The 18,263-nt window shown below is 46.2% G+C and overlaps 1 protein-coding gene across 2 annotated transcripts in view; it reads right to left on the bottom strand.

Moving 5' to 3' along the window:
- ATP2C2 (ATPase secretory pathway Ca2+ transporting 2) overlaps positions 1-13,720 on the bottom strand; it is a 319,746-nt gene extending 306,026 nt beyond the window's left edge. For both annotated transcript variants that reach the window (XM_086945837.1, XM_086945838.1), the window contains exon 1: positions 11,534-13,720. In XM_086945837.1, the coding sequence (XP_086801963.1) occupies positions 11,534-13,609 (2,076 nt within the window). In that variant the 5' untranslated portion in view covers positions 13,610-13,720. The remainder of the gene's footprint in view (positions 1-11,533) is intronic.
- Between the last annotated feature and the right edge of the window lie 4,543 nt (positions 13,721-18,263).

Below are 18,263 nucleotides of genomic sequence, written 5' to 3'. Positions count from 1 at the left end.
TATTGATGTCTTCTTGCCTAGAGAGAAGCCAACCTGCTACTTTTATACGGTTTATAGTAATGGTGGGATTGGGCTGTCTTCCCAGCTTTGCCAGGCCAGATTCAATTTTTCGCGTGAGACTGACAGGAATTCTGTCTATGGATTCTTCCCAGGCCAAATATTTCTTTCCAGACCTCTTTCATTGTAGGTGCAGATGAGTCTTGGACTATATGATGGTGATGGACAAAGGCCATTTAAACAATACAAGAGGGATGCCAAGGGTCTCTACGAATACTGTGGAAATACTAGACACTCAAATGTAGTGTGTAGAGAAGAAACAGTCCAGAGGAGAGAAGGCAAGAGTGAAAGTACCCATCAGCCCACCCGTTGGCGGAACCTCATCATCTGGGTTGCAATTAGAAACTGGTATCCACTAGACACCTCTTCAGATCTCTTTCGAGGAATGCTAGTATAGGATCCGCCAGTGAGATGGACAGCCAGCAGGTAGTATTAGTAGGCTGAAGGGAAAGATTGCAGTGCTCAAAATGTGAAAAATAATTGTGGTGATATTAAAAATACCGGTTATGATGACAAAGAACTACTTTATTGGGAGTGACCATCATAACGGCATGATTAAAAGCAGAGTGAGGATAGTATGGAAAAAATGTACTATCAGTCATAGATATTAATTGGTCAACATGTTTCAGCCTCAACAGGCTTTCATCAGGACCTACGATGTACACTACTGCAACAGTGATTCAAACACACAATAGGTGGTAATGATGTAGACCTACCGGTACATTTTTACTCTATGGTAGTCTCATATTATTTTGACAAAAACTCTCCTGAGGAAAAAAGAAAAGAGAAATACACACAAAACAGAAGCAGATGTAAGCATTTTAGATAACATCAATGTATGTGTAAATCAGTGTACCACAGTTTGGTAAATTTAACTCACCCATAAATGTTATGGAAACAGCCTCACCTCGCCTGGCGCTCGCTCAGGTCAAAGAGGCCACGCTCCAAACATGGGGATAAAGACATGAAAACGTTTTTTTGCACGTGTAAATACTCGCCATAAAGTGCGTGATGAAATGCTTTTGGTGATGCTCGATGTAGGCAGTGATTTGTAGCAAGATAGCAGGGAAAGCACGTGGATGGAATCAAAATCAAGGCACCTCTAGTTTGTATAAATTTTAAGTGCTCCGATTTAATTAGAATATTATCGTGCAACTCTCTTCACGAATGTGCATGTGTATAGCCTGATTCTTATGGAAGAGAGGGACACATAAACAGAGATATTAAACATGTGTCGAAAGATGTATGTCCCGCATGCTAGGCATTTTGTAATGATAGATCCTTTGGAGCTGACATAAAATGATACCATGGCTAATGTTGCATGGAATCTGGAGCTCAGCAAGGAGAAATGTTGAGCTACTAAGAAGAGCCTGGATTGTGTCACCAACCTGTCCGTCGTTGCCTCGGTCTGTCATCTGAGCCGAGGGGATGGTGGTGAGCATATCCGTTTGGACGAAATAAGAGGGCCAAGTGCGGACCAGAGAGGAGCCGCTTTTTTTGAGTTCATCGGACGTGTTCGGTGATGATTGGTTCAGTATAAGAACCGGAAACACAAAGGCAAACGCTTCCGCCACATCTATTTGGGTCCGAACGGTAGCGGACCAGATTGGAAAAGGCATAACAGGTATACTTCTTGTTGATTGGTCCTTTTGTAAAGACCGGAAACCGGATGCCAGTCTGTGTGCTTACGGCCGTACGTAACTGCAGACATAGGGGTTTGAAGTTAAAAACGAACCCTGTGTCGATTTTTAATGTAAACGAAAGGTGCAAGCTTAACTTTTCTAAGATGGTTTGGGCACCTAAAGATAGGCGTCATTCTGAAGTTAGATGTGAACGTTTTTAAAGTTCTAACCTTCAACAGGTTAGTTTTGGCCGGTCAGAGTTCTAGTACAGCGTGGAAAACTAGATTCTCATGAGTAACTGCCCGGTTTTGAGGTGTATGTTAGAGTTCATAGATCTGCACTTAGGTGTTTACAACGAGAACAGATTTTATATGTGTGGAGTTGTATCAGAGCTGGATCCATGATATTTCGTCGTTCAGCCCCTCAATGTCGCATTTAAGTTTGAAAATCCATTTCTGTTCTTTGACGAACAGAAAATGGGAGATGTCGCTAACATGTGCGGGTATGAACGGCTGTTCAAGTACTTACCATTCCATGTCTTCAACAGAGTGTTTCATCGTGAGGAAGTGGTTTGTTATCCGGGTCGCTTGTTGGTTGCGCCTGATGGTGCTTTTGTGTTCTTGTATCCTTAGTTTGACCTTTCTGGTCGTCATGCCTATATAGCGAAGGGCACAGGGGCAAGTGATTTGATAGATAACCTTATCGCTATTGCAATTCGTATGCCGTTTTAGCACCCATGGGTGTGATGTGCCACTATTCACTGAGAGCGTTTTCTTGGTTTGTGGGCATACAGAACAGTTACCACAGGGGTGGTGACCTTGCACAGGGGGAAGATTCCACAGTGTCGTTGTTGGTTCATTTGAGATGGAACGTGATATCATATGCACTAGTTCATCTCTCAGGTTCGAACTTCTCTTGAAGGAAAAAAGTGGCGTTGGAATATTATCACCCGCGGTGTTCAGTATACGCCAATTTTGCCGGATGATTTTTTGAACCGATGATGAGGCCGTGCTGTAAGTGGTGACAAGAGTTAGTCTCTCGAGAGGCGGTTTTTCCATAGGGCTTGTTAATAAGGCTTCACGGTGATTGTTAGAGGCCCTTTTGCATGATTTTTTGATCAACGCACTCGGATAGAGTTGTTGTTTCAGCTTGGTGGAAAGAACACCGGCTTGTTCTTGGGAGTCAGATTTCTCAGAACAACTTCTACGAACCCTGAGAAATTGTCCGAAAGGCAAGTTCTCTCTAAGGGAACGTGGATGATGACTATCGAACCTGAGCAAAGAATTTCTGGACATTGGCTTACGGTACAGATTACTTGTTAGGTGACCTTCCCTGGGAATGATCAGAAGATCTAAGAATGGGGTTCTGTTTTGCTATATTCCACTGTGAATCTTAAATAGTGGTTCTGATTGTTAAGCCAATTTTGGAAAGCAAGTACAGACTGACTGTCTCCACGCAACACCACAAGGACGTCATCAATGTACCTCTTCCACAACACCGTTTGATGGTAATACGGGTTGTTGTGGTTGAGGACATGCTGAATTTCAAAGAGATGGACGTATAGATTCGCCAGGCTCGGCGCAAATTTACTGCCCATAGAAGTCCCCGATATCTGGAGATAAATCGAGTCTTCGAATTGAAAAAAGTTCTCGGTCATAGCGAGCCTCGCCAGATCCATGATGAAATGGATAGGTGTAATACTTTCATGAGTAGTGTTTTCTAAAAGTCCTTGCACGGCCTGCAGAGTTTCTTCTTGCGGTATGCAACAGTATAAAGATTCTACATCATACTGACAGTAAATTTGCGCCGAGCCTGGCGAATCTATACGTCCATCTCTTTGAAACTCAACATGTCCTCAACCACAACAACCCGTATTACCATCAATTGGTGTTGTGGAAGAGGTACATTGATGACGTCCTTGTGGTGTGGCGTGGAGACAGTCAGTCTGTACTTGCTTTACAAAATTGGCTTAACAATCAGAACCACTATTTAAGATTCACAGTGGAATATAGCAAAACAGAACTCCCATTCTTAGATCTTCTGATCATTCCCAGGGAAGGTCACCTAACAAGTAATCTGTACCGTAAGCCAATGTCCAGAAATTCTTTGCTCAGGTTCGATAGTCATCATCCACGTTCCCTTAGAAAGAACTTGCCTTTCGGACAATTTCTCAGGGTTCGTAGAAGTTGTTCTGAGAAATCTGACTTCCAAGAACAAGCCGGTGTTCTTTCCACCAAGCTGAAACAACGACTCTATCCGAGTGCGTTGATCAAAAAATCATGCAAAAGGGCCTCTAACAATCATTGTGAAGCCTTATTAACAAGCCCTATGGAAAAACCGCCTCTCGAGAGACTAACTTTTGTCACCACTTACAGCACGGCCTCATCATCGGTTCAAAAAATCATCCGGCAAAATTGGCGTATACTGAACACTGCGGGTGATAATATTTCAACGCCACTGTTTTCCTTCAAGAGAAGTTCGAACCTGAGAGATGAACTAGTGCATATGAGACCATGTTCCATCTCACATGAACTAACAACGACACTATGGAATCTTCCCCCTGTGCAAGGTCACCACCCCTGTGGTAACTGTTCTGTATGCCCACAAACCAAGAAAACGCTCTCAGTGAATAGTGGCACATCACGCCCATGGGTGCTAAAACGGCATACGAATTGCAATAGCGAGAAGGTTATCTATCAAATCATTTGCCCCTGTGCCCTTCGCTATATAGGCATGACGACCAGAAAGGTCAAACTAAGGATACAAGAACACAAAAGCACCATCAGGCGCAACAAACAAGCGACCCGGATGACAAACCACTTCCTCACGATGAAACACTCTGTTGAAGACATGGAATGGTTAGTACTTGAACAGCCGTTCATACCCACACATGTTAGCGACATCTCCGATTTTCTGTTCGTCAAAGAACAGAAATGGATTTTCAAACTTAAATGAGACATCGAGGGGCTGAACGACGAAATATCATGGATCCAGCTCTGATACAACTCCACACATATAAAATCTGTTCTCGTTGTAAACACCTAAGTGCAGAACTATGAACTCTAACATACACCTCAAAACCCGGCAGTTACTCATGAGAATCTAGTTTTCCACGCTGTACTAGAACTCTGACCGGCCAAAACTAACCTGTTGAAGGTTAGCACTTTAAAAACGTTCACATCTAACTTCAGAATGACGCCTATCTTTAGGTGCCCAAACCATCTTAGAAAAGTTAAGCTTGCACCTTTCGTTTACATTAAAAATCGGCACAGGGTTCGTTTTTAACTTCAAACCCCTATGTCTGCAGTTACGTACGGCCGTAAGCACACAGACTGGCATCCGGTTTCCGGTCTTTACAAAAGGACCAATCAACAAGAAGTATACCTGTTATGCCTTTTCCAATCTGGTCCGCTACCGTTCCACCCCAAATAGATGTGGCGAAAGCGTTTACCTTTGTGTTTCCGGTTCTTATACTGAACCAATCATCACCGAACACGTCAGATGAACTCAAAAAAAGCGGCTCCTCTCTGGTCCGCACTTGGCCCTCTTATTTCGTCCAAACGGATATGCTCACTACCTTCCCCTCGGCTCAGATGACCGACCGAGGCAACGACGGACAGGTTGGTGACACAAGCCAGGCTCTTCTTAGTAGCTCAACATTTCTCCTTGCTGAGCTCCAGATTCCATGCAACATTAGCCATGGTATCATTTTATGTCAGCTCCAAAGGATCTATCATTACAAAATGCCTAGCATGCGGGACATACATCTTTCGACACATGTTTAATATCTCTGTTTATGTGTCCCTCTCTTCCATAAGAATCAGGCTATACACATGCACATTCGTGAAGAGAGTTGCACGATAATATTCTAATTAAATCGGAGCACTTAAAATTTATACAAACTAGAGGTGCCTTGATTTTGATTCCATCCACGTGCTTTCCCTGCTATCTTGCTACAAATCACTGCCTACATCGAGCATCACCAAAAGCATTTCATCACGCACTTTATGGCAAGTATTTACACGTGCAAAAAAACGTTTTTCATATCTTTATCCCCATGTTTAGAGCGTGGCCTCTTTGACCTGAGCGAGCGCCAGGCGAGGTGAGGCCGTTTCCATAACATTTATGGGTGAGTTAAATTTACCAAACTGTGGTACACTGATTTACACATACATTGATGTTATCTATAATGCTTACATCTGCTTCTGTTTTGTGTGTATTTCTCTTTTCTTTTTTCCTCAGGAGAGTTTTTGTCAAAATAATATGAGACTACCATAGAGTAAAAATGTACCGGTAGGTCTACATCATTACCACCTATTGTGTGTTTGAATCACTGTTGCAGTAGTGTACATCATAGGTCCTGATGAAAGCCTGTTGAGGCTGAAACATGTTGACCAATTAATATCTATGACTGATAGTAAATTTTTTCCATACTATCCTCACTCTGCTTTTAATCATGCCGTTATGATGGTCACTCCCAATAAAGTAGTTCTTTGTCATCATAACAGGTATTTTTAATATCACTACAATTATTTCTCACATTTTGAGCACTGCAACCTTTCCCTTCAGCCTACTAATACTACCTGCTGGCTGTCCATCTCACTGGCGGATCCTATACTAGCATTCCTCGAAAGAGATCTCAAGAGGTGTCTAGTGGATACCAGTTTCTAATTCCAACCCAGATGATGAGGTTCCGCCAACGGGTGGGCTGATGGGTACTTTCACTCTTGCCTTCTCTCCTCTGGACTGTTTCTTCTCTACACACTACATTTGAGTGTCTAGTATTTCCACAGTATTCGTAGAGACCCTTGGCATCCCTCTTGTATTGTTTAATTGTCTAGTTCGGGGACAGGATGCAAGCTGGTCTGTAAACATTGTTTCCCCGCAGACCCTCCTCACATTTTGTTCTTCGTTATTGGACAAAGGCCGCCATGTTCTAGAGGGATTCTTTGCACAGGACAAACTCTAGCCCTATTAAATAGTTGCAGTCATGAGATGGAATGACAAAAATGTGCTTGTAGGCTCCACACTGCGTTTTTTCCATTACTGATGTTAAGGCCCCGGGGTAGGAAAGATAGCCACAGATAATAGCTGAAAGAAGTTTAGCTCGAGATGGTTTCTGTGGTCGGTCTGTACAGATTTGAGGTCACTGCCTTTCCTTTCTCTCTCGTTCGGGTGGCGTGAAGCTTTGACTTTTCATTGGCACTGAACAGGCTTTGCAGCATTTACTGACTGCATCACATCTGCGGTCTAAAAGTTGGTGCTCACCAAAAGAGTCAGCCTTGCACTAAAGGATGGTGTGTTCACTTATAGAGCTAGGCTGGAGTCCTAGTGCTCCCTACTCGTGAGATCATGGAGACTGTGCTCAGTAAAACAGCCTGACTAGAGAATGAGTTAAAAGTGTATTCGTCACCAAGACAGGCTGGGTGAAGGGCAGACACTTTTTATGAAGTTAAGGATGTTGAACTGACAACCTGGCTGGAGTCTAGCATACCCGCTTAACACTCAGGCACAAAAATGTTACAGCCACTACAAGACTGCATCCCTGAAGTCCAGAGCTCTCATTTTGAAAAGTCAAACATGTGTACCTCAAGGGGGGGGGGGCAACCTGGGGCCAAGAGAATCTGCCCCACTGCCTTAACTTTAGATGGTAAGATGCTTCAGACTCAGGATCTCGCATGTGTCCTTCAGAGACACATTTCTAGCAGACACTGGCAGGTGTCCTGCAGAAACAAATATCCACTGGAATCTGGCAATACATGCTGGTACAAATATCCACCATAATCCGATGAGTGTCTGCAGATACAAAAATCCATAATAATCTGGTATGTACCTCCAAATGCCCATATTCACCAGAATCTGGTGTGTTCGCAGATACCAATATCCATCAGAATACGGTGTGTGTTTGCAGATACCAATATCCACCAGATTCCAATGTGTGTCTGCAGATACAAATATCCACCAGAATCTGGTATGTGTCTGCAGATACCAATATCCACCAGAATCCAGTGTGTGTCTGCAGATACCAAATCCACCAGAATCCGGTTCGAGTCTGCAGACACCAATATCCACCAGAATCCGGTTTGAGTCTGCAGACACCAATAACCACCAGAATCCGGTTTGAGTCTGCAGATACCAATATGCACCAGAATCCGGTGTGTCTCTGCAGATACCCATAACCACCAAAATCTGGTGTGTGCTTAAAGATACCCATATCCACCAGAATCTGATGTGTGTCTGCAGAAACACATATTCACCAGAATCTGATGTGTCTTTGCAGATACCCATATCCACCAGAATCTAATGTGTGTTTGAAGATACCCATATCCAACAGAATATGATGTGTGTCTGCAGGAACACATATCCACCAGAATCTGATGTGTGTCTGCAGAAACACATATTCACCAGAATCTGATGTGTCTTTGCAGATACCCATATCCAACAGAATATGATGTGTGTCTGCAGAAACACATATCCACCAGAATCTGATGTGTGTCTGCAGAAACACATATTCACCAGAATCTGATGTGTCTTTGCAGATACCCATATCCACCAGAATCTAATGTGTGTTTGAAGATACCCATATCCAACAAAATATGATGTGTGTCTGCAGAAACACATATTCAACAGAACTAGCCACAAACTATTTATACAAAGCTTGGAAATGACAGCTGTGCTCCAAGAACCACTATATAACAACAAGATATTACTTTCATTTTCGGAAATGAAATACTATGCCATTCTGGGACAGACATGGCAAGAGTTGAAGATAGAGGACTTTCTATGGGAGAGTTACTCAACTGCAGGGAAGATAAGTACAAAGAGTGAGCAAAGAGTATCCGAGCAGCCTCTGCTTCCCAACACAACACTCTTCCTTCAAGGCACCCGCAGAGCAAATTTACACTGCTCAAGTCTTCCAGCAGATTGAAGGAGGCATAATATACTGTTACAGTAAGAAACTGCCATAAAACTCAGCCATGCATGACTAACTACTCCTGACTTGTAAATGTAGTATACTTGTAAAGCGCACAGCTGCCCCAGCAACGGGGCGTCCCGGCGCTGTATAACGCTGTGGAACCCTTCCTGGCTCTCCCTGTGAGATGCCCCTCCTGGGCACCCCCAAGGTGAAGCCAGGCATCCCAGTGTTGTAGGGGCCGTTGGGGAGATTAGGCAAGCTTTTGCCCAGAGTTGCAGCGTGGGACCCGAGTCCGCGGACATTGAGCCCAAGACCCTGCCGCGTCGGGACTTGAACCCTGGTCCTGGGCCTGATCTCTGCTTCAGAGTCTGCCGCTCTAACCAGTGAGCCACACTTCTTAGACAGAAGATCTGGAATTCTGGGACTTACAGGCACTTTTTTGTTGGAGAGACAAACTAAACCACAATCACTAGCATTCATAGTAGTGAAGGGACCAGACATGACTTCCGGTGTCACCCAGCAGCTCTCTGGAACATCTGTGCCCCCCATTAGGATGGTATACTCCAAAAATGTTTGCGTGAAATACTTGCAGAGAGTAAATGTCATCGCTTTTATTTGCGTTCCAGGATTTTGTTGATATTGGGTGTTTTTTTTTTTTTAATAACCACTCAAGGGCCTCATTTTTGCAAGAACGTCATTTCCATTTCCTTTTCAGCTTGTGATGTCATCATAAAAAATAAGTAGAACAACCTGTCAATAAAACAAGTGCAATCCCCATGCTAACAGCATGGCAGCCTCCATTAAAGAAAACAATAGATGGATTTTCTATCACATAAACAGGCACAAATAGGAACTCAAGATATCTTGGGTGCTTCAATATATAGATTCTGAATCACAAAGGCATTTACAAGTATGTGAAGTAGTACTACAGAAGTACTGCTTTGCGTACTCCTACATGCATGTGACTTGGCCTCATAATGTCCAACTACATGTTAGTAAACGTGAATAGACCGTACAGTCTATTGTCCTTGTACTAATTACATATGAATATCCCCATTTTACATATTCTGGGCCCAGTTCACAACTCACAGGTGTAGCACTACACGTACTCCTAAATACCTTTGTGACTTGGCCTCACAAAGTCCAACTGCCTATCATCAGTGGCAAAACGAGGGTAGGGGACTTTGTTTGTCTTTTTTTATTTAGAAATATTCCCATTTTAGATGTTTTGAGGCCAATTCACAAAGGCACGCAAGAGTATGCGGAGAGTAATAGAGAAGCACTGGTCCACGTACACACGAATGTGAAGTGGCCCTGTAGTTTTCATTGTGCACTTAAGAGTTACACCCACAACACACTCCCCACCTTTTGTTACTAGCAACTTGGTACTGGTGGAGATGGGACATGCAATAAACCAAAGCAGCAGCTGCAAATTAAACGTAAACTCGGCCACTGAGAGCACAATGTGCCCCTGGGTTCACGTACATCACTTGACGGTAAGTACCTTTGTTTACATCTCTTGGGAAATGCATCAGCGCAGCTATTAGCACATACAGGCCCCCACCACAGACAGACAGAGTTAGGGCCGGTGTTTCAGCAAATCGTTTTGAGGTATGTAGCACAAGTGTATTTGTAAAGTGCACCTGCACCCCAGCAGCAGCATCTTGTCTCAGACTGAAATAACAGACGTTTATTGTTTAGCAACTTTTATCGACCTCGGAAGGATGAAAGGCTGAATGAGAAACCACCAGGACTCTAACCTGTGACCATAAAGTCAAATACAGATTCTTGCAGCGGATGCATCAATCCACTGAGCCACCAGAACCGGTTACTTCTACTTAAACAGATAAACCCTGGAAACATCAGACGAAAAGGGCAAGCAACAGAAAAAGTAACATCAAAAGGGGGGAGGGGCATATATAGCGAAGAAAGGCAGACAGAGGACAGATGCTCCACAGAGCATGCGTGAGCATGGATGGAGGCTGCCCTGAAGAAGCACCCAAGGCCAGGGCACCTGGAGAGGCTCACAGTGGAGGTCGGATGGGGGAAGAGGGGAGGCTTGGGAGGCACATAGCTGGCATCAAGGGAAACATACATAGGTGCGGGAACCAGGGGGTGCACCAGGGCTGGCCTTTAGCCTGCGCGAGGGCTGGGGCAGGAGTCACTGGACAAGAACCCATTTCAGGACCACAGAACGAGGGCAGGACACATTTTGTAAGGAAAGGACCCCCACGAAATTACCATCCATCCTCGTTCCCATAACAAACTCGGTCGCCTCTACAGTGAAAATCATCCCCAGAAGCTCCTGTTCTAAAAATGTTATCTGGTCTATAAATCACGACTTTCTAAAACACAAGTGCAAGTGTTTGTATTCGAGAACCACAATTAAGTTCCTGATTATCGGGGGATTGGAAGGGCATTGACAGGTACCACGTGACCCGCCTGTTGTTACTCCTTCTCAGCCGTGAGTGGGTTCTGCTGCACTGTCTTCCTTCCGCGAGACACTAATTCAACTAAAAAAGCCGGATGGAACCGGACTCTGGGAGAAAGAACTCCTGAAAAACTGGACACTTCGATCCAAATCGTGCGTCGTCACATTTAAGAAATTCCACGTCACAAAGTAAAGCAACAAGTCATGCCACACTTAACCATTGATCTGTAAACATCAAACAGGACATTCACACCCCTCAATTCAGTTTCGGAGTTGCTCGTGGTACTTTCCGGCAGTCCCCCCACCCCCATTAAACCTGACAGTTCTCTTTGCCACTCAAGGAACTCTTCATCCTCTCACCTCATTGGGGACCGTACGGTCTCCTCGTCTCAGGGGACGCCCCCATCCCTCCCTGCTGCGCCCACTTTACTTGCCCTCAGCCCCCACTCATTCTTTCGGGCGCCTCACCCCCTCCAGGAAACCACAGACCCCCCCAGCAGCCCTCACCTCCTCCAGGAGCTCGCCGTTCCCCACCGGCCGGTACTTCTGGGACCCTCGGAGGCGGGTAAGCTTCTGGAAAAGTCTGTAGAGGCCGTTGGCTCCCATCCTGGACGCTTGACGGCTGCCCGGGGGCTCGGGGGCATGAGCCGGGTCACCTGCTGCTGCTGGGTCTCCTGCCTCCGGGTCACCTGCCGGGCCGTGTCCCGCTGCTGCCGAGGCTCCATGCGGCAAAGGGAGCCCGCTGAGAGCTGCACCTGTGCAGGTGAGGGCCCAGCCCCCGCCCCCAGAGGCCCGCCCCGCCAGGGAGCACACCCTGCAGGGGGCGGGGCCGAGGAGGCAGTGCCCAGGGCCCCCGCCGTGCAGCGGCACTGCACCCCCGGGCATGGAGCACGCTCTGCAGGGGGCTGGCACGGCACAGGCTGGCAGGCAGTGCACCAGGTCCGCACTGTGGACCGTGCTCCACCCGTGCATTGGGCGCCTGCCGGCCACAAGGAGGCAGTGCACGGTGTCACCACCGTGCATGGGCAGACAGTGCACGGCGTTCCTGGTGCGCGCCAGCTGGCTGGGCACTGCTTCCTGGGTACGAGCTGGCAGGGTGCGGACTGTCTCCCCAGGGCGCGTTGGCAGGGGGGGCTCCAACTCTCCTGTGCACGTCAACAGGGTGGGCGCTCCCTCGTGGGGGCGCGCTGGTATCCGGGACGCTGCCTCCCCCCTGCGCTTAGCAAAGGCGAGCTCTGCTTTTAGACTGCTAGAGGGTGGCATAGTGTGCCCTGTCTCCCCTCTACGCTTTGGCAGGGGGGGTGCTGCATCCTCGGAGCACGTTGGCAGAACGCGCACAATTTCTTTAGTGTGCACTTGCGGACAGGGTACAACCTCCTCTGTGTAAGCTGGCAAAGAGGGCCTCGTCTCCTGGATGGCATTTATCTCCCCAGCACGAACTGTCAGAGGGGGTACTGGTTCGCTCTTTGACATGATCATAGTTGCCACTGCATCCACTGGGCGCATTGGCACGGTGGGTACTATCTGTTCAGTGTGCATTTGTAGAATTGGCACTGCCTTCCCAGCACGCATTGGCAGAGTGGGCACTGTCTCCCCGGTGCACATCGCAGGAGCGGGTATTATGTCCCCAGTGCCCATCTGTGTGGTGGGCAAGGGCTCGCCCGTGTACCTCGGTGGGGTGAGCACGTTCTCAACAGCACGTGTCGGCAGGATGGACACCCCCTCACTTGTCCACACTGTCAGGGTCGGTTCTGTCATTCCTGGGCGTGGAGGCAGAGTGGGCATAATTTGTCCGTTATGAATTGGCGACGCTGCCGATGCCACTCCACTACCCACTGGCTGGATAGGCACTGGTTCTCGGTTGCCTGTCGGCCTGGTGGGCATTATTTCCCTGGTGCGCAGAGGCAGTGGAGGGGCTGTCTCCCTCGTGCGCATTGGCAGGGTGGGAACTGGCTCCCCAGAGTGTTTTGTCAGACTGGGCACAGTCTCCATGGTGCGCATTGGCAGCGCGGGAGCTGTTTCATTGGAGTGCGTGGGTAGTGTGGGTGTACTCTCGCCAGCCCGGCCTGGCAGAGTGGGAGCTGTCTCCGCTGCTTTCGGAGAGGGCATAATATCCCCAGGTCCTGCTGGCAGGCTGGGCACTGCCTCCCCGGTACGCATTGGCAGCGGGGGTGGAGTCTCTTGCCTTCGCTTTGGCAGGACGGGCACTATCTGACCTGTACAATCTGGCAACGTGGGTACCAGCTCCTTTGTGGGCACTGCCTCCCCGGTGCGCTTTGGCAGGGTAGGCCCCGCCTCTCCCGGTTGCTTTGAGCCTATTGCCTCTCCAGTGCGGCTTGGCAGGGTGTGCACAGTCGCTCCTGCACGTGCTGGCAGGGTGGGCATTAGATCTGCCGTGCATCCTGCCAGGGCGGGCCCTGTCTCCCCCTGGCGCATGGGCACGGCGGGAAGAATCTCCCCGGCATGGCCTGGTGAGGGAGCCACTGCGTCCCTTGCGCGCATTGGTAAGGTGGGCACCGTCTCCCCGGTATGAGGTGGCAGGGTAGGCATTAGCTCTCCAGCGCGCCCTGGGAGGGTTGGCATGCTTTCCTTGGCACCCCTAGGCTCCCCAGCAAGCGGATGCTGGACAGCCCATTAGATCCTGTATCTGGTCCGTTGTCGTCGGTTGCTGCTGCCCAGACCTGTCTATAATAACCCCCGGGTCTTCACCTCCGCTGGCGCACATCTCAATGCTGCAAACAGCAGGTTGGTATGAAGAGCCAATCCCGTGCCTCCGCACGAGATGCTCAACCAATCCCGTGCAGGCTTACCCTGATGCCCGTGCTCCCATCATGCCGCGTAAGGCTAATATTGCCACCTTATGCAGCAGACAGCGCACACATACCACATCTGGGAACTACGAGCCAATCAGATCGCTCCTCGCTCAAGCATCCGCTCCTTCCTCGTCATGCACGGCTTCCCTATAATTTGGGAAACCTATCGGAATCCTTCCTCTTTGTTTTAGACTAGCCAATTGGCTCCAAGAACGCTTGTTAAACTGTCAAGGAAAGGCCAATATAGAAAGCGGTGGCAATTCTTTTTACATTGATCTTATTATTTGCAATACTTCTGTATCTGCAGGTCATGTCCATTGAACCTCATTGCTCAGGAATGTTTCGGCGCAGGTTGCGCTCTTAACCTAAAACGAACGGTGTCTCTTCTGACGATGTCGGCCCGTGTTTAAATCTCAGGGGAGGCTAATTTTGACGTCAGCATAACTGTTTCCAGCCTGTTTTATATTCGGAAGAGTCTTCGAAAGAAAAAAACCACTTTGAATGAATTTGTTTTTTTTAATGTAAAAGGATACATGCTTTCATGTGTAGCGCACACGGAGAACTGACTCTAATGTTCACACCCCCAAAATGCCCACTCACAGTGGAACGGAGGTACCGAGAAATAAAATTATATGATCACACCCCACGATCAAAGGGAGACATGCTCATTTGATTCCAGGTCTGACATTTCATTAGACTAATCTTCACCTGAGGCTGTAAACCAACTTTCTCCGACTTCCAGCGTCTCTGATATTTACTAATTAGCACTATGGCTTTAAGTGGGATGAAAACAAGTGTGTGTAAGGGGGGGGGGGGGAGTAGTCGTGTCCTATGTGGTGAGGGGCGTGGCGTAAATGTATAAACTACATTTCTGTGATTCCCATAGTGTGCAACTCCACCAGCATATTAATGCCTCTCTGAGCTTTCTATAATTGCATCCAGATATATAACACAACCACTGACAATTAAGCATGGGCGGATTTTGCAAATTGGCAATTCGCGAATTTGCGGATTTGCGAATTGGCAATCCGCAAAATTTGCGAATTTGCGCGAATTTGTAGATTTTTTTATTTTTGCGTGTTCGCGAGGCGCTTTGCGTGTTCGCGGGTGTTCGCGAGGCGCTTTGCAATTTCGTGGAGTTTTTTTTTTGCCTGCTTAATCACTACCACCCTCTTGTTTTTTATGCCCATCTGCCCTCTGTACCACTTGTTTCTGTGCCCTTCTGCCCTCTGCCCCACTTATTTTTTGTCCCTTTCTGCCCTCTGTCCCACTTTTGTGCCCTTCTGCCCTCAGCCCCACTTAGAATGGCTCCGGCAAGCTGCCAGCGCCATTCTAAAATAGCTAGAAATAGCTTCAACAGGAAGCACTAAAAGATAAAGTAAAGCAGGTGCTCCAGTTGAAGGTCAAATTTATTTACACAATCATTAATCACCCCAAGTTTGGAGGTGATTAATGATTGTGTAACTGAATTTGAGCAGCACCTGCTTTACTTTATCTATTAGAGCTTCCTGTTGAAGCTGACTTTTGTAACTATTTTAGAATGGCTCTGGCAGCTTGCTGGCGCCATTCTAAAAGAGTTACAAAAGTCAGCTTGAACTTTTGACCCAATCCCCGTTCGCGGATTTCCGTTTGCGGATTTTGCGGGAAATTTGCGAATCTCGCGGATTGCGAATTTACCGAAAACCCGCGAAATCCCCGAGCCGAACGGATTTTCCGCCCATGCTTACTGACAATTTAAAACCAGTTCTCATACCAATGCGGTCCTACTGCCATTGATTTTGATATGAAATACGACATAAAACAAAGTATTTGTAATATAGGCGTGCAAGAGACACATTGAACGAATCACACTCAAAGTTGTTTGAAATCGTAAGACAAATGTTTATATTAAAAAAACCTTTTTAAACATACAATTGTTTTTGAAAAGAGTCAATCTTATCATGGTTGCTCCATAGAAAGTACAAACAGCAGATTTTTTAGAAGTGCCCATGTGAAAAGTGATCAGAAAAGAAAAAAGAAGTAATGCTAATTAAAAAAAACTATTTATTTATAATTTGAACCAATGGCCTAGAGAAATCAAAGTAGCTAAAGTAAACAGCCTGTGTGAAGAGATTGATTCCTTTGTTAGATATTTAAAGTCATCTTTCTTTGGAGCAACCATGATAATATTGACTGCTTTGAAAAAAATGTGTATGTTTTAAAAGTAAAAAAAAACATATACACATTTGTCTTACGATTGCGAACAACTTCGAGTGTTACTTGTTCAATGTGTCTATCGCATGCCTATTTTACAAATTCATAGTTGTGTATCGTATTTCTAATCAAAATTAATGCCAGTAGGACCGCATTGTTATATGTACTGTACATTACCCATTTCCTAGGGCTTATTTGGGTTACCCCATTAGTTTATAATGGCATAATCTAAAACAAGCCAGGACTATTCAGTTTTTCAGTGGTTGTTAGCTGTTTAAGATAAATGAGTAACAGCAATACTTTTGTTGTAAATAATCAACATTGAAACTGGTTTAATTCTGAAATGATGAGAATGTGAATTAAACATTACTGAAGCCTACGGATGTGGCAGGGGTCTTTTGAGTGCCCCGGTCACTCCCGTTATGTTCATTCCATAGTAGAAATGCATGCCCTTCTTATCTTCAAATCTCCTCCATCTGCATATCTTACAACTCATTGATTTCCTCTTCAGCAGGCCCTTTTCACTCTCTCATGAATGCACTTCGCATCTCCTTCTCTTTTTCTTCCAATCACATAAAGCACTTTCACAGCTGTAAGCCCTGCATTTTCTTTTACTTTGGCCTTGTCAATATTTTGAAAACTATGTACGTCCTTCTCATACGGAATCCGGCACAGAATCACAATTGCAAGTGGAATACGTCACCATTGTTGACCTGTGAGCTTTGCAGAGAGGCCAAGAATTGGATGACCATGCATTCTGAATACCTCTCTGACCCACTGGCAGGTGTAGCGTCCTCCCCAGCCTGGTAGCATGCAAATGACCACACCACACCCAGAGCTCTTTAGTGTACATCTTTACTCTTCAGAGTGCAACCGTTAACTGTACGCATTGCGTCATGAACTTTATTAACCACACCCAGATACACTCAAATGAAGATGTAATTCTACTAAGGAGTCCATCAGGTACCAGAAGTGTCCCGCTATTTATATTTACAAAACACTACATCTCTCTCTTTGTCTAATAAAAAATACAAAAGTCACATATATACATTAGAGTTTCTCAATGAGTCGTAGGGGTTCTTGAACTAGTCTTCCAGCGCTAGTCGTGTGAGGTTGATAAGGTGGAGGAGCTGGACGTACCTCGAGTACTGGGAATGCAGAGGTAGAAATAGAAGTTGGGGTCTCCGGGCTTCAAGGTGGGCAGGCCTCCTTTCTGACACCTGGAACGGAAGAACATGGAGGGAGGTGCCTGAAGTGCGACAAGTCTCTCGTGATTAACTTTCTGCGATGTTGAACACTCACCATATGTCCTTTGCTTCCACAACCCTCGCAGATTCAGAATCAAATGGAGCATCAATCTTGCGTTTCTGTTTTTGTTTGACAAAGACCCGGTTTTCTTCCTTGAAAACCGTGTCCCGTGCACATCAGCATTTATAAGCATAGGTCTTCATTTTTGACTTATACAAGGAATCCGTCGCACATATCTCGTTCACATCTGTTGACCTTTGAGGGGTCCATTGCCGCAATTTGGTTCCCATGGCTCTGTCAAAAATTAAGGTGGTAGGACTTTTACTGGTAGTGAATGGAGAGTTGATCTGTAAGCGTCAAGGGCTGAAGATAGAGTCAATTTTTGGTCACTTTTCTCTAGCACAGCTATCTGAATAGCTCTCTTTAGGGTGTCCATGAAGCATTCAACAACACCATTGACCTGTGGCCAGAAATGGGTCTTTTCCTGATGTTTGACATTCACGTGAGAGAGAAAATCTTTAAACTCTCAACTGTTGAACGCTGGGCCATTGTCAGACTTGAGAATAGATGGAACACCCCAGGTTGCAAAAATATAATTTAATATCCCAGTTAATCTTATTACATACGGGCACTTGGGTTCAAGTCAAGTTAGGAACAGGAGACCTCCTATCAAGGAAAATACAAACCACAAAAGGCTTAAAACAAGGGTGCGTGCTGGCGCCAACATTATTTAACATCTTTATGTCTGACCTAGCACAGAAGCTGGATGAAAGCAACTCTCATGCTCCAAGCATAGGTGGCTTCACTCTCTCAAATTTAATGTACGCTGACGACATTGTCCTAATTAGTAGAACACCGATAGGGCTACAACACCTAATCAGCACAACCTTTAATTACGCAACAGAGAACAGCCTAAGCATCAACCTCACAAAGACCAAAACAATGAGGATTAATGCCAAAAGATCATCAGTAGGGCACTGCTG

Source organism: Lissotriton vulgaris, chromosome 12, assembly GCF_964263255.1.
Source record: "Lissotriton vulgaris chromosome 12, aLisVul1.2, whole genome shotgun sequence".
Taxonomy (NCBI): domain Eukaryota; kingdom Metazoa; phylum Chordata; class Amphibia; order Caudata; family Salamandridae; genus Lissotriton; species Lissotriton vulgaris.
The sequence above is the reverse complement of the archived record's forward strand: the minus strand, read 5'-3'. Positions and strand labels throughout refer to the sequence as shown.